Here is a 16202-nt window from a genome sequence, read left to right as displayed (position 1 = left end):
GTGCAATTGACATGTAATGATATCAATGTAAAGCTTATTTTGAGGAGTATTTGCCTGTCCAATATCTCAAAAAGTGAAAATGCTATTCATTACAGCCTAGCCCATTTGTGGTCGCGGTCACACTTTTCAAACCATTGCACAAATATTAAACCCACATGCGAAAAATAACATTTTAATCATTGCCACTGTGATCATGATTCACAAAATTACACTGCCCCATATGAGATCACAGATCCAACCTATCCAATGGAAAAAATAATAACAGTTGTTTCATTAACAGAACCACACCTGGAAAATGATTCGGAAGGCTGATTTGCAGGTTTTTTTGTGTGTGATAGCTGTACTTTTTGTTTTCTCAACATCTAAGCAAAAAAAATTGTTGCAAATTTTTGCAATTTGAGGCACACTTTTTTTAAACAATTCACCAAATGATGTCACAAGAAAAGAGGTGTTATTTCTGTAATTGATTACGCACTACGCATCCCCTGTAAAGTATCAATTCTGGCACAAGGTCTAAATTTGTGAAGATTTCTTACACATCAAATAAAAATGGAGCCACAAAAACTATGTTAGCTTATTTCAAAACAAACAGTCTACAAAACATATGACATTTTCTATGCGCTGAAATTTCGGATATAGGTAGGTATCGGGAAAAGCATGTTGGCCATGTGGTTTTGAAGGTCATCGGAGGTCGAGGTCAAAGGTCAAATGGGAGAAAATACCCCACATGGATACAAAGCAGCAAGTGGATAAAAAGAATCCAGTAGACAATCTACAACAAGTTTCAAGCTGCCCAAGCGGGTTTCATTCAGCTTTTGGCTATCTGCCCAATTTGAAATGCAGTGTAATGTCTACCCAGAATGCATTGCTGCAAATGATTTGTAAATTTCAAACTTTGTCCGATCGGGCCCAAACTTGCTGGAAATGAATTCTATAAGCGCCCATACGCCAATAAGTGCCCATACCCCAATAAGCGCCCAGACCCCAATAAGTTCTCTCACAGCATCAGGGCTCTCACAGCCACAGGTGCACTAGTTTTGATAGAAAACCACAAACAAGTTAACAACATAATAATAAAGCTTGCATTGTAAATTTTACTCTTTGTTTTAATGTATTTTTACTAAAATGCTTTTCATTTTACAGAAAGCGCTTGAAAAAAGCTTTTATGTGACTACACTCGTGGTCATTAACTTATGCACATGTATATTGTTGCCATAAGAATACAACATACAGTATCAACTAGTTGTGTACCATATATATGAACACTTTTACTTTCTATCTTCATTATTACCTTGTGCCTGTTTTTTTTTTGTATCAATGACTCAACAGTTTTGTGACAGAATCAGTGGTAGTGTCATATGGCAGACTGAATCAGCTATAAAATGCCTGCCATTTCATTGTGAAAAACTAGTGTATGCAGTTTTGAAGCAAATTTTATATTGATTTAATTACTCCCAACCCTCACCATACCCATATCATACTTACAAGTTTGTGCTTTTCTTTGTACAGAGTAAAATAAAAATTCACATTGAAATACAAACAAACAAAAATTTAATTTCAAATTGGTATGTAAAGAGAGATTTGCATTAAAAGGGCATTTCGTGATCCACAGCCTCATCCCCCCACTTTAAAAAAAAAAAAGTTGAGATTTTTATACCACTGGATACGTCTGGCTACATAATGTTTATGTACCAAAAATTTCTTGTAGATTAACTCGTTTAGCAAAAATATCGCCAAATTTGCATTTCGCTCTGGTATACCAGAACGAAATTACAACAGTGGCCTATGGAGCAGTGTAATACACATAATCATGCATAACTCGCAAACGCAAAATCGGAATCAACTGAAATTTTGGGAATAAGCTTTTTGCTTGCTTTTCGTGGATATCTACTGAAAAATGTCATAAAAAGAGGATGCTAGGATCACAAAATCCTCCTTTAAGTGTTAATAAAATAGAGAGTAAATAAGTAAAACAAACAAACAAATTAATAAAACAAAATATACATACCTTGTGTTCTCTACATCATCCATGCAGTTCATTACAACCATGTACCACATTGGGAGCTTACAAACATAATATGGCAAATGTGAAACTTCACCTGAAAAATAAAGGTAAAGCAATCAGTGCCAGTTTTTCTACCCAGTCAAATAATTAAGGCCAAAACTGATATATAAAGTCAATAGAGTTCATGATGTTGCAATTGTCAAAATACTATAGTGATTCACAAATATCATGGTGGGTTATCCAGCATTGATATTTGCTATTGTTTTTTCATTGCCAATCATTTACGTTGATTGTACATGTAATCATTGTGAGAATATTCTGTAAACAAAATGCCAGAAATACACAATTTATGGCAATTAAAGTCTGAAATGAATTTGATTAAAAAATCACAGAACATAAGACTTGTGAATGTCTATTGTCTTTTTTCATTTTCGGTTGAAAATTCCCAAATAAAACGGTAGTAATGATTAGATGTATCATTATTTTTTTCTCTTTATTTTGGGCTGATAAATGTACAGGTGTGACAAATTTGCCCATCCTTAACCATGAAAGGGTGTTAAATTTAGGGGGGCAAAATGGAAAGAAGGGGAAAAGTAATAATTTTACCTGCTGCATCCATATCATGATGCATCCGCACTTGAGCTGGACATTCACCCATCTTGTCCATCTGGTCCACATGATAGTTGGTCAAAGAACTGTAACATAAAATATTACAAAATGTGTGCATTTACAGGTGAGTTGTCAATTTTATTCATATTCTGTTTTCTATCTTACATTGAGGCCTACCATGAACTCAATTTGTTAAAGTTGAGTTACATATGTATATGCTCCAGAGGTTTTGATATTAGGCTAAAACAAGTTTGTTTCCTGTAAGTGGCCAGACTAAATAATGTATTTTTTCATGTTTTGTTATTTTTATAGTCAGGATTTATATGCATGGTATATGCCTAAAATCACAAATATTTATTGTCAAATCAGTGCAGAGTAAATTTGATATGAAAATTATAGATTTAAGTTGATTCTCATAGGTATCAAATTGCTTGTAAACAAAAAAATCTTACTTTTTCTGGATTTCTCAAATAGAAAAAACAAAATGTGGTAAAAATACTCTCAAAAATGAAATACGCACAACCTACATGGGAACAAATTTTGGATTTTCCTAGCCTTAGAAACAAAAATGCGTATAACACTACTACGATCAATAGAATAGTACATGCATACTTGAACTCGGTAGTTTTTGTACACACCATCTAAGTGAAATAATTTGACTGAGGTAATGTGAAAAATATGAGCTTTTGAAATTTTGTTTCTTTCAGCTTGTCAGTCACAGGCACATATTGGTACTGACTGGGACTGAACACTGAATAGACTTGCTGCAAGGCCCAGGGGGAGGCACTCAACACAAATGACCATACGGGTATGTTCCCCGAAAGACCCCCTTTTGGATTTTGCAGCTCCCTATATTGACCAAAATAGAGCTTCGAAAGACAATTGATTTTGATAATTTCATCTCTAAAAGACCAAAAATTTTCTGATTCCTCATATTTCTGGTTTGTTCAGGTGATTTTCATCCAAAAAGCCAGAAAGACCATTGATTTTGACTGTTCGCAGCTCCAAAACACCCCATTTTACTTGTTCACAGCCCGGTTCGCAACTCCAAAAGACCCCCTTTTACCGGTACGCTGTCAGCTCCCAAAGACCCACCACCTCAAAATTCCGGGGGAACATATCCACCAAAAATTTTTGATGTGCCCCCTGGGCTACAAGGCATCTGGCTTTTCTGTATTAATAGTACTAATTTGATCCAATTTTCTATTTTCTGTCACTTTGAACATGATGTTCAAAGCTGAAAGTATAGTACTCTATCAGATAGGATGTAAATAAGTATCGATGGTACATATTAGCCTCGCCTGAACTGAGCATTCACAGAAATGCATTATTTGCTCTGAACAAGTGATTACAAAGTACAAACCCCATAATCACATGCCACTGATATTCCAGGAAATAATTTCATACCCTCATCCAGAGACTGATCTTTAGCATTACATGTATGTTTTCTTTAGATGACCTTGCCCATATTGTCCTTGACTCCCTACTTCACCATCGCCTTTCCCACAATAAGTATTTTGACCAACCTTGGTAATGATCTATTACTTCCAGGGTGAAAAATTCAATTTTAGTATTTGTACATAATTGACCTCATTTGACCCCATGACATCAATTCAACATCCTTCAGGCCACCGTAAGACCCTTACCCAATGATCATTACTCAAGTTTGAGTTCAGTGGTAGTTAATACCTTGAGAATGTCATCTATATTACAAAACTTTAATCAAGTCAGCACATACACACATACCAGACAGAAATAGTGATTGCAAAACTTTTTGAACAAAGTTCAGGCGAGACAAACACCAATACATGTAATTGCAATATAGAAGAACCTACGACATTGAATATATCTGAAATGTAGATCATTTTGCTATGTGATATTATGTCCTGTGGTGCCAACTGGTGTTGCATTTCAAGTGGCCCATATTATACGTACGACATGGAAATATAAAAGATCAATCACTGCAGCACTAAAATTAAACCCTTAGAAGGGATATTGGTTTCAATACTTACATGGACAAAAGGATAGGAACTAGAATACATAATATGTAAACAATGGCTGTAACTGAGTGTTTTAACTTCTTCCTGATGCAGGTAGATGCTGCCTTAGTTGTCTCAATTACAAGATGGTAGAACCAAGCAAGATATTGAAGCAGGTGCTTCAATGGACAGCATCGGTCCCTATAAGAAAAACAAAGGTATTCATGTACAGTTGGACAACCAATGGTGACATAGCTCAAAAGAACATTCTCATATTTTAAAATCCACTTTTCAGAATACATTAACCCATCAACTTTATTAGAACTATAAATTTACAAAGTTTTATTTTCGGATTCTGTATTTGGTGTTGATGCCAAAACGTACCTACATGATGGCAATACATGGTGTTAATTCAATAAGCTGGTATATTTTTGATATCAATTAATATTACACAAATTAAAAGAGCTATCGATGCAAAATAAGCATGTTGGGGGTAAAAAAGGTCAAGAAATATAGAGGATGCCAACTCATTATGGAACATTCTGGCCAAGTATCAACAAGGGCAGGCACAATTCTGACAAATAAAATATTATTGGAACAATTAATGCAATTGCAGGGGACATATATTATATCCTGGATGCCAACAAAAGTGATGACTGTACTTCCTTGTTATAGCTGTCAAGTAATGTACTTTAAATTTCAACCAATGTACACATAACATTTCTTTTGACTGAAAACAAAAATACAGTTTATGACATACCTCTTTCTCTTTTGTTTCCAGCTCGTATTTTCTGTCCAATTTTAGACTTTGTCAGTTCATTTGAACTGGCACATGTTTCATCTGTAGTTGTACTGGGGTTATCTGCAAATATACACATGTCCTTAACGGGTCGACCCATACTGTTATTGAATAGATTAATCTGGAAAAAACAACAACAAAACAAAAAGAAATGTAACATCAGTGTTGAGAAGGGGAAGGAAATTTTTGCAGTATGATGGCAACTTTTGTTCAATAGAAAATTATTACGGGTTGTGACAACTGTGTTATGTAATGCAATGTTGAAAATTTAGCCAGCAAATACACAAGTATACGTTTTAATAAAATAGCTTCAGATATTGAAGACACATGTCCTTTCCTGCTTAAATTAAGCATTGTTGCTGAATCTTATCTCATGATTTGATGTAGCTTGTACGCATAAAAGAAAAACATTGTAGGGAAGACCATGGCAAAACAAAGGTATTGCATAGATATCGGCCTAATATGCACACCCTTACCAAACAGGAAGGCTAAGATACCCTTCGATAACTATTCATCTACCATTCGAACTCTAATAATACTGTATTGATAGCGGTCATTACTATTCAAGACACTCGAATAGTAGTACGACCGTTAGTGTAAGTTTTTTTGAATAGTAGGGACCGCTAACTACCCTTCCTCTTACTATTCATAGCTTTTTAACTACCATTCAGACCAAGTGGCTTAGTATTCTCAACAAGAAGGAAAATTTTCTAAGTATATTACCCTTCAACTAACGTTCCTTAATGGTCGACCCCAGGGTCAAGGACTGGTGCATGATGGGACTATATTTCCAACTGCCATTTTGAATTGGTGTGAATGCAGAGATGATGGGACTCTTGTTTTTGGATGTTTTTAGCTGTATTGCAGGCATTGTTGTACAATATTGGGATGTTGCTTGACAATTAATAATATTTTATGTGAGCCATATAGTAATTGTGTGCAAGTGAAAATGCTACATGCATAATGTAGTATAATAGGTAAGCTTAAAATATATTGGATGTAAATTTGGTATGTAAGTTTTCATGCTGGCAGTTTCTTGAAATATATGGTCTAGTGCAAGGAGGATATTATATTGAGGCATGTAAATAATTATTACATACTGTATCTCGTATAGGCCTATGCAGCTAATTTTTTCCCAGTAATAAATTGGGCTACTTGCTGAAGATTTTCATGGAGGAATGTATATACATGCATGTATATATCATGCAGGCCTCCATCTGGGAACATTTTTTGAATTGTTTGGAATGATATATATTGTCAAAAGATTAGAAATTAGAAAGTACTAGGGTGCATAAGCGCTGCCAGTCATGCTTGCACGATGCAGAAGGGTACGTGGCATTTGGGGGATGTGCCCCTTCAGTCATACAATCCCTCATGGCATGTATAGATACTTGTTTGTAGAAACATCTGGTTTACATGTGTCCTCATTTGGCATTAAAGGAAACCCTGATCAATACACACACACCTGAGTGTTAATCCAAACGTGGACAGTTTAGGACTATGCAAACGCTGACGTCTGAAACTGCATTCAATTGACAAACTGAGGACATTTTTACAAATGCATGATACATATACATGCAATTGTGCTTGTTTGCAGACCTCTGAAACTGAAGATGGTCTCCCATTGCAAATGGTCCACAGTTTAAATGTGAAATGTGCATGTGTCCTTATGTTTGTCGGTAAACACATACGCCCCACCACCCTGTCTTGTAACGTGTGTCAATTGGGAATTCATGTGCCTAAAACTGTCAAACATGCAATTCTAGCCTAATCACCAATTATGGACATTTGTGTATCAATTAGGGACATTTGTGTGTGTAAATTGTGGACACTTGTCTGAAACCTACAATCGGGTATATCCTACGCCCCCGACAACTGGGGACATCTTAATTAACACCATATTTTTATCACTTTTAGCCAAAGGGGAGAAGTATCTTTACAACGGGGAACATCCGGTGCTTAAATGTCCCTGTTTCATGAATTTTAGACCAGGAAAATGTCCCCCATTCATCTGTGTTTACTGTTTACAAGCTGTTTGTTTTGCATGAAAACATAAACTGTGACTGAGGACATTCTGGGGAGATTCTTCGGACACCGGGGTCATCAATTACTACCCCCATGCCGGGCCCCCATGGTGCCCCATATTGTAATGCCAGAAGAGGTATGTATCAGTAGCACCAGTGATGTTCACAGCTTTTGGAAGTCCTCAGTTGGTGGGGAAAAGAAGTCCTTGACCGTCAGTATTCGTCAAGTGCCCCTATCATGCATACACATCCCCCACATCACACACACACCCCAACCCCCATTCAGGTATCCTATGCTACATGTACAATGTAGTATAGCATTCTGCTATACTGGATAATGGACCACTACTGGTCAATAGAGTATTTGGTTTACTGGTCGACCAATAGTAGAGCATTTGGCTTACTGGTCCACTAGTGGTCGACCGCTAATACTACTGGTCAGTACTAGTATTCGGCTTACTGGTCGACCATTAGTATAGCATTCGGCTTACTGGTCCACTAGTGGTCGACCGCTAATACTACTGGTCAGTACTAGTATTCAGCTTACTGGTCGACCATTAGTATAGCATTCGGGTTACTGGTCCACTAGCGGTCGACCATTAGTTAGCGTGGCTCATTTGCATAATTCTCCTCATACGAAGGGTAGTCGAAGGGTAGTTGAATAGGAAGGCTAATTTTTCACTACAGAGTACTATATGACCGCTATAATAACTATAGCGGTCACATGGCATTCGACCGCTAGGTGACCGCTATTGACGACAGCTTTGTGAAGGCTAGTTGAAGGCTAATGATTTAGGTAAGGGCACCATCATAACAAGAAGAGAGAAAAGAAATCCAACACACTATAGGGGGTTCAAACCTTCAGTAAAACAAGAAAGAGGGATTTGAAAAATGGGGTCAATGTGGCTGCAGAAGAGATCAACCTCTCGCACTATAAACCAAGGGGTTAAACACTGTGCAATCACAACATAATACTCGTCATACTTTTTGGAAACCTAATTTCTCATTCAGTGTCTCACTAATAATCTTTTAGAACTGTTTGTATACTTGATATGAGGCGATATTGCTTTTTATATTGACTTTATATTTTGTAAGAAAAGACAGTATTTTGCATTGAAAAAATAAACAATAACATCATTTTCCTCAAATTATGATGGAATAAAATGTTGATTCTTGGACATATTGGATGTGCAAAATGCAATCTCAACTTTAAAAGGTTTTTTTCTTTCTTTTCGACAGCCAATGTTACTGCCTATGATTTATTCAGATTTTCACTCAGTGTAAGATGGTTGATTTTTAACACCAAAATAACAAGAACATTGACAGGAACACACAAAGACAAAAAAGCAGCAAAACTAATCAACTCAAGAACCTAAGAATTTATGGGTACGGAACTACAAGTCAAGATTTATGAATTAAAGTATTTAGTGTCATGGACTGACAAAACGTATTCTATTTTGTTTATCAGTATAATAATTATTGTGTACCCGGATTGTGTATAAAAGTTCTATTTTGAATTTTGCTTAAATTTGCCTTATAATTCATGTTTTTTAAGGCTATTAAAAAAATGCCCGGAAAAAATCCTTTGTCTCAAGGGTTATTTAAAAGTTCAGGAATTAAAAGTCATATTTTTTTTTCATTCTTTTTTTTCCCAACAAAAAGCCGAAAAATGAAACCATTTTGAAAGCAATTCTTAGCTACTTGCTTTAATTGTTAAACACATGTTTTGAAAGAGCATCTTGAAAATAAAAGACAATTACGCAACTCAAGATATGGTCTATTTTGGTGATTTAAACACCGGGTTTAAACAGCACATTAATTGTATGAGTATCAAAATGCATAATCATGAGCATATTTTGGGGGGGCTTTGGGGGCGCGAGCCCCCCGGGTAAAAGCAGGGGGCGGCAAAAAGAAGGGGTGGCGGCCGGAAGATAAAGGGGCGGCAACAAGAATTATAAAGAAAAAAGGGCGGGCAGAATGGGCGGGAAAAAAGAATTATTAATTAAAAAGGGTGTAAAATTATGTAAACTAATGTAACTATACCTTTTTGGTCCCCCCTCACTTAATACGTAATGCGTAATACATGATAGCTTCGACCTGTGTACTCATGAACGATACCTCCAATGCACGAAGCATACAGAAACCTAGGGCATTTCGTGATCCACAGCATCATCCCCGCACTTTTCTCAAAAAAAAGTTGAGATTTTATATCACTGGAAACCTCTGGCTACATAATGTTTTATGTACAAAAAATTTCGAACCAGAACCAGAAAAGAGGATGCTATCGCTAGGATCACGAAATCTCCTTTAAAGTCATAATGTACGATCTTTTTTCAGAATTTTTGGCATATTTGTAATATTTACACATGTTCCAACTTAAATCTATGAGCAAACTGTCAAATTGGCCCCTATTTGTAGTAAAACGGGACGATTTTCTGTTGGTCCGACATAAAGTCATAATTTTTAGATTATGACTTTTTATGTCGGCCATTTATCGAAACCGTAGTCTCCTACAAAACTAGCTTAGTTACGCTCCCTCCACATGTGGAGGAGCGTAACCAAACTGGCCGCGAGGAGACTAACTCTGAGGCCGCACTCGCTGTCCTAATCCAAACAGTGCGAGATGTTTCGAGTGAGAGGTGAGGTTTATGATGTTGTTTCTTTGCAAATTCCCAATGTTTTTCGCGTCCAAATGTATTGGGAACTTTCATAATGATTGCATATTATCATTTTAGAAGAAAAAAAGAAAAATCTAAAACTTTAAAAAGATCATACATTAAGGCTTTAAAGGGGCATTTCGTGATCCACAGCCTCACCGCCCCACTTTTCTCAAAAAAAGTTGAGATTTTTATATCACTGGAAACCTCTGGCTACATAATGTTTATGTACCGGTACAAAATATTTCTTGCAGATTAATTCGCTTAGCAAAGATATCGTGAAATTTGAATTTCGCTCTGGTGCACCAGAACGAAATTACAACGTATTGTCTATGGAGCAGTGTAATACACATAATCATGCATAACTCGCTAACGCAATATCGGAATCAACTGAAATTTTGCGAATATGCTTTTTTCGTGGATATGTACTGAAATATGTCATAAAAAGAGGATGCTAGGAATACTCCTTTAATTTTTTACGATCTTATAATATGAATTTGGTTCATTTTTTCAAACCTGATTTTTGGCATATTTGTAATGTTTACACATGTCACAACTTGCACCTAAATGGAATCAGCCAAATTTGTTGTGTTTGTAGGTAAACAGAGCAAAGTTCGACATCTAAATATTATAATACGCTATTCTCTGTAGATCTGTCTGTCTGTGACTGCTAATGTGAGGCTGTTGTAGGTCGTACGGGGCTCAAACTTGGTGGGTGGGTGCAGCTTGGTATGAGGAAGAACGAGTTTATATTTTTTAAGGTCAAAGGTCAAGGACGGGGTCAAGTTCAATTGAAGTCTAATTTCAAATACTTTAAATGGCAAATCCAGCCATGCCATTGTGTTGACCTTGGACTATCAAACAAAAGTTTCCACGGTGACCTTTTTGTCAGACCAACGGTTAAGAGGTCAAAGGTCAAGAAAGGTAACAATTTCAAACTGCCCCTATGAAGCTCAAACTTGGTGGGTGGATGGAACTTGGAATAACAAATAAAAGTTTCCACGGTGACCTTTTTGTCAGACCAATGGTTAAGAGGTCATAGGTCAAGAAAGGTAACAATTTCAAATTGCCCCTATGAAGCTCAAACTTGGTGGGTGGGTGGACCTTGGACAAACAAACAAAAGTTTCCACGGTGACCTTTTCATTATACCTACGGTTAAGAGGTCATAGGTCAAGAAAGGTAACAAATTCAAATTGCTCCTATGGAGCTCAAACTTGGTGGGTGGGTGGACCTTGGACTAACAAACAAAAGTTTCTACGGTGACCTTTTTGTCATACCTACGGTTAAGAGGTCATAGGTCAAGAAAGGTAAAAATTTCAAATTGCCCCTATGGAGCTCAAACTTGGTGTGTGGGTGGACCTTGGACTAACAAACAAAAGTCTCAACGGTGATCTTTTCAGTCAGACCCTACGGTTAAGAGGTCATAGGTCAAGAAATGTCAAAATTTTCAATTGTCCCTATGGATCTCAAACTTGGTAGGTGGGTGGACCTTGGACTAACAAACAAAAGTTTCCACGGTGACCTTTTTCAGTCAGACCCACGGTTAAGAGGTCATAGGTCAAGAAAGGTCAAAATTTCAAATTGCCCCTCTGGAACTCAAACTTGGTGGGTGGGTGGACCTTGGACTAACAAACAAAAGTTTCCACGGTGATCTTTTCGTCAGACCTACGGTTAAGAGATCAAAGGTCAAAAAGGTAAAAATTTGCCTATGGAGCTCATACTTGGTGGGTATAGGTGGAAATTGGACTAACAAACAAAAGTTCCATTGTGACCTTTTGTCAGACCCACGGTTGAGAGGTCATAGGTCAAAAACAAAGATTTCAAATTGCTCATGGAGCTCAAACTTGGTCGGTGGGTGTAACTTTGGCCAAGGAAGCCCAGGTTTGAGATCTGCAAAAGCCAATAACTATGACAGCCGAGAACCGCGAAATACGGGTAACCGCCTAGTAAAGTCATAATTCAGAATTATGACTTTATGTCCTCCCATAGAACTGTGTGTTAAACGGTCAAATTAACAAGCAGTGTTTCTTTCACTTTACCTCGTTATTTCAGCTCAAAATGGACAGAAACCATTCCAGATAATTATTAGGCCAAAAAAAAAAAATAAACATGTTTCACGTCCCCTCCCGCTTCCTTTTTTGAGGTTTCCTCAAATATATTTTTATTTTTTGAAATTCAGTTATAACTTTTCAAAAAATATGTCTAGGAAGTTGGGATGCATTCTATAGCCTTGTTAAGATACAAGAAACACTTTAGGAAGGTTTTGTGATCATTAGAGGGGGTGTAACTCTCAGAAAAACAAATAAAAAAGAGCCTCCTCCTTTTGCCAGGCATTAATGTATATGCTAAAACAGCTCCAAGTATGGGTATTTACACCAATTTTGCGATATAAAATAGAAAATAAAAGCCCCTCTTCCTCCTTTTTTGAAAACCGGACGTGAAACATGTTTTATTTTTTACTTGGCCTTACTAGTATTAGGCCAAGTAAAATAAAAAAACGTGTTTCACGTCCGGTTTTTGAAAAAAGGAGGAAGAGGGCCTTTATTTTTATTTTTATCGCAAAATCGTGTAAATATATACCCATAATTAGAGCTGTTTTAGCGTATACAATAATGCTTGGAAAAAGGAGGAGGCCTCTTTTTATTTGTGGTTCTAAGAGATAGGCCACCTCTAACTATCACAAAACCTTATAAAAGTGTTCCTTGTATATTAGCAAGACTATAGAAAGCATCTCTACTTCCTAGACATATTTTTTGAAAAGTTATAACTGAATTTCAAAAAATAAAAACAAAATTGAAGAAACCTCAAAAAAGGAAGCGGGAGGGGACGTGAAACATGTTTATTTTTTTATTTGGCCTTATTTCAGCATTTTGAGTATATAATGACAAATTTAAAATTTGTAGGAAATCGTACATTAAGCCTTTAAAGGGGCATTTCGTGATCCACAGCCTCATCCCCCACTTTTCCCAAAAAAGTTGAGATTTTTACACCACTGGATACCTCTGGCTACATAATGTTTATGTACCAAATATTTCTTGCAGATTAATTAGCTTAGCAAAAATATCGCCAAATTGGAATTTCGTTCTGGTGCACCAGAACGAAATTACAACACATTGTCTATGGAGCAGTGTAATACACATAATCATGCATAACTCGCAAACGCAAAATCGGAATCAACTGAAATTTTGGAAATAAGCTTTTTTCGTGGATATCTACTGAAAAATGTCATAAAAAGAGGATGCTAGGATCATGAAATACTCCTTTAAGTAATACCATATTATTATTAATTAATATTTTTGAAAACGGCTGCATGTGATTAAAAAAACCATGACGGACGCAAATCTAAAACTTTCATTCCCATGGCCCAAATCATTGATACATGCATCATGCATGTACATGTACATGTACACTGGCTGAATGAGTGCAATCTGCATGGGAATGTGTGCTGTGTACATGCATCTAAATGAAAGCTTAAAACTGTAAATTTAACTTACAAAAATACTTACTTGATCGATTCAAAAAAGTTGATGTTGAATGATGGGGGAATGATGGACACAAATATTGTAATACGTGACGTCTATTTCTTCCAAAAACACAGTATAATTACTGATCATATGACCGCATGAAAATAGCAGGCATAGCTCGAAAACACCGTCCGATCATCGGGTGAGCTCTGCTACGTGTGATGTGACAATAATTTTTTTCATGAATCAATGAGCCAGCCAGAGCCAGCCTAGTCTCTTCCACCGTAGGATCTGTGGTTTGATTGCGCACACTCATACGAAATACGACCGACGGCGAAGGAGACTATTTTGATTGCGTGAGCAGGGGATTTCCCAGGGACTGTCAATTTCGGGGGAGGAGGGCAGGGGGTATATAATTTTTATACCAAAATAGTGGGGTCATATTTACATTTATCTACACTAAAAATATGGGGTTATAAAAATTATTGAGGGCTGGTGAGTGTCAAAAATGTAGAGGCTGTGATAATGAGCATTGAGCCCTGAGGGGTGGTGCAATAATTATGTGTACCGGGGGGGTGAATTATGGGGGGGGGCAACGATTTTTGGCAGGCCAAAAGGGGGGCAAGCATTTTTGGCAGGTCGAAAGGGGGGGGGGCAAGCAATTTTGGCACAGATATTTTTGGCACCGTTTCTATATTAGGCCTACGCCCTAAAAAGGCGTAGGAAAACGTTACGAACACGTTCAAATATGCAAAATATCCTGCTCGCTGCGCTCGCATTAATATATGTTAAGACAATTTAAGGTTTTAAATTCGGGTTCCCCAAAATCTTGCATGTGTAAGGGGGGGGGGCAAAGATTTTTTGGCACGTCAAAAGGGGGGGGCAAAGATTTTATGGCACGGCCAAAGGGGGGGGCAAGCAATTTTGGCAGACCATTTTGAGAATTCACCCCGGGGTACACATAATTATTGCACCACCCCTGATGGGAGTGGGGAGGTTAACATTTTAGGGGCTGTGCAATAATTATCAGGGCGTAGCCTACCGGTAGCCAGCTTTTTTTTGGTCAGGGGGGGGGCAAAATTACAATTGCATTATACAATACATAGAGACTGAATGTCTTCGAGCTTTAAAAAAATTGGTATTTTACACTATTTTCGCCCATTAATCAGGATGGAAATGGCTTTAACACGCAAAAAGTTTCTTAAACTGTTTTGGCCCATGATCGGGCTGAATTAAAATGGTCTAGATACATGTTGAGAGCAGGAAAATGTGCATTTTAAGCGTTTCCGTACTGTTTTCCTAAGCCTTTTTAGAGCGTTTTATTTGAAGGTGCCCTATGAAGGTGTGCAAAAATCGTTTGCCCCCCCTTTTGGCTTGCCAAAAAATTGCCCCCCCCCTTTCGGCTCGCCAAAAATTTCTTGCCCCCCCCAATTTTACCATGCACATATTTTGGGGGGGGCTTTGGGGGCGCCAGCGGCAAAGAGAATTGGTAAATGAAAAAGGGCGGAAAAATTTGATAAAGTATGCAAAATTTTGAAAAAATGGTACTAGGCCTATACATCAAAATGTGCTTCTTTTAGGGCGCTAGCGCCTGAAAGCCTTTTTTTTTTTGCTGTTTTTTTTTTGCTCTTCACTTTTTCAAACGACCAAGAAAAAAATTGGGTCAACCTTTTCGGGCTGTTGAGGAAGGGGTGGCAAAATTGAATTTTCTTCAGCCCCCCGGGGTTGGGGCGGCCACGGTACGCCACTGTATACCCTCCCCCAGGGCTCATAATTATTGCACAGCCCCTTTACTAGGCCTAAATATGCACATTTTCCTGCACGCTATGCATCTAGGCCCTATCTAAACCATTAAAAGTTTGCAAATTGGGATCCCAAAGTGGGGGCAAAGATTTTTGACAGGGTGACGCAGGACAAGCAATTTTTGGCAGAACGAGGGGGTGGCCACCGGGGCTGGCCAAGCATTTTTTGGCACGCCATTTGGAAATTTTACCCCCAGGGGGCTCATGATTATGTCACAGCCCCATAAATTGAACTCTGGCCTCTTTGAACCAAATCGATTTGCACCATGATTCGCACTGGACAACAGGCAAATCATAATTCACATAATTTGTTTTCTTAAACCAGCAATAAAAATAGCAATTTTGATGAAATGAAACAAGTCTGACACCCTGCTCAGGCACGCAGAGCAGGGGTGCAAAAAATACAAATAATCCCCAAATCCCAGGTTTTTTTATGCTTTTTTTGACAAAAAAGGTCCATAATTAGGGAAGAAAGTCCACTTTTCACAAAAAAATCCACTTTTTCAAAATCAGCAGCCCCAAATGAAATCCTGTGTACGGGCCTGACCCTGCTGTAAACTTTGTGAAAAGTTAAATGGCACCAGTGAGTTAGTACTAGTGGCAAAATCCAGTTCCAAGAGGCCAGGGTTCAATTTCTGGGATAACTAAACTATAATTTAAAGATCGTATGATGTTGTTTGCTTTCAATATTTTGTAGGTATATATTTTCACTAAATACCAATGCTGAGTAGCTGACAACTGTTTGTAGACAATTTTATTTTAAAAATTGAGTGCAAATTTATCATTCCACTTTGACTTGATCCATCATAACAGGTTTTGGGTACCTGCCACCTTTACAAGTAAATTACAAGGCACACAATTA

The 16202-nt window shown here is 37.5% G+C and overlaps 1 protein-coding gene across 1 annotated transcript in view; it reads right to left on the bottom strand.

Annotated features, from left to right (window-relative positions):
* Nucleotides 1–5364, bottom strand: part of LOC140159450 (uncharacterized) — a 41959-nt gene extending 36595 nt beyond the window's left edge. The window contains exons 1-4 of the mRNA XM_072182930.1: nucleotides 5354–5364; nucleotides 4627–4794; nucleotides 2612–2700; nucleotides 2009–2099 (exon numbers count right to left, since the gene is read on the bottom strand). Of these exons, the coding sequence (XP_072039031.1) occupies nucleotides 2009–2099; nucleotides 2612–2672 (152 nt within the window). The 5' untranslated portion in view covers nucleotides 2673–2700; nucleotides 4627–4794; nucleotides 5354–5364. The remainder of the gene's footprint in view (nucleotides 1–2008; nucleotides 2100–2611; nucleotides 2701–4626; nucleotides 4795–5353) is intronic.
* Nucleotides 5365–16202: the final 10838 nt, after the last annotated feature.

Source organism: Amphiura filiformis, chromosome 8, assembly GCF_039555335.1.
Source record: "Amphiura filiformis chromosome 8, Afil_fr2py, whole genome shotgun sequence".
NCBI classification, from domain to species: domain Eukaryota; kingdom Metazoa; phylum Echinodermata; class Ophiuroidea; order Amphilepidida; family Amphiuridae; genus Amphiura; species Amphiura filiformis.
Note: the sequence above shows the minus strand (reverse complement) of the source record. Positions and strands in the feature narration are given on the sequence as shown.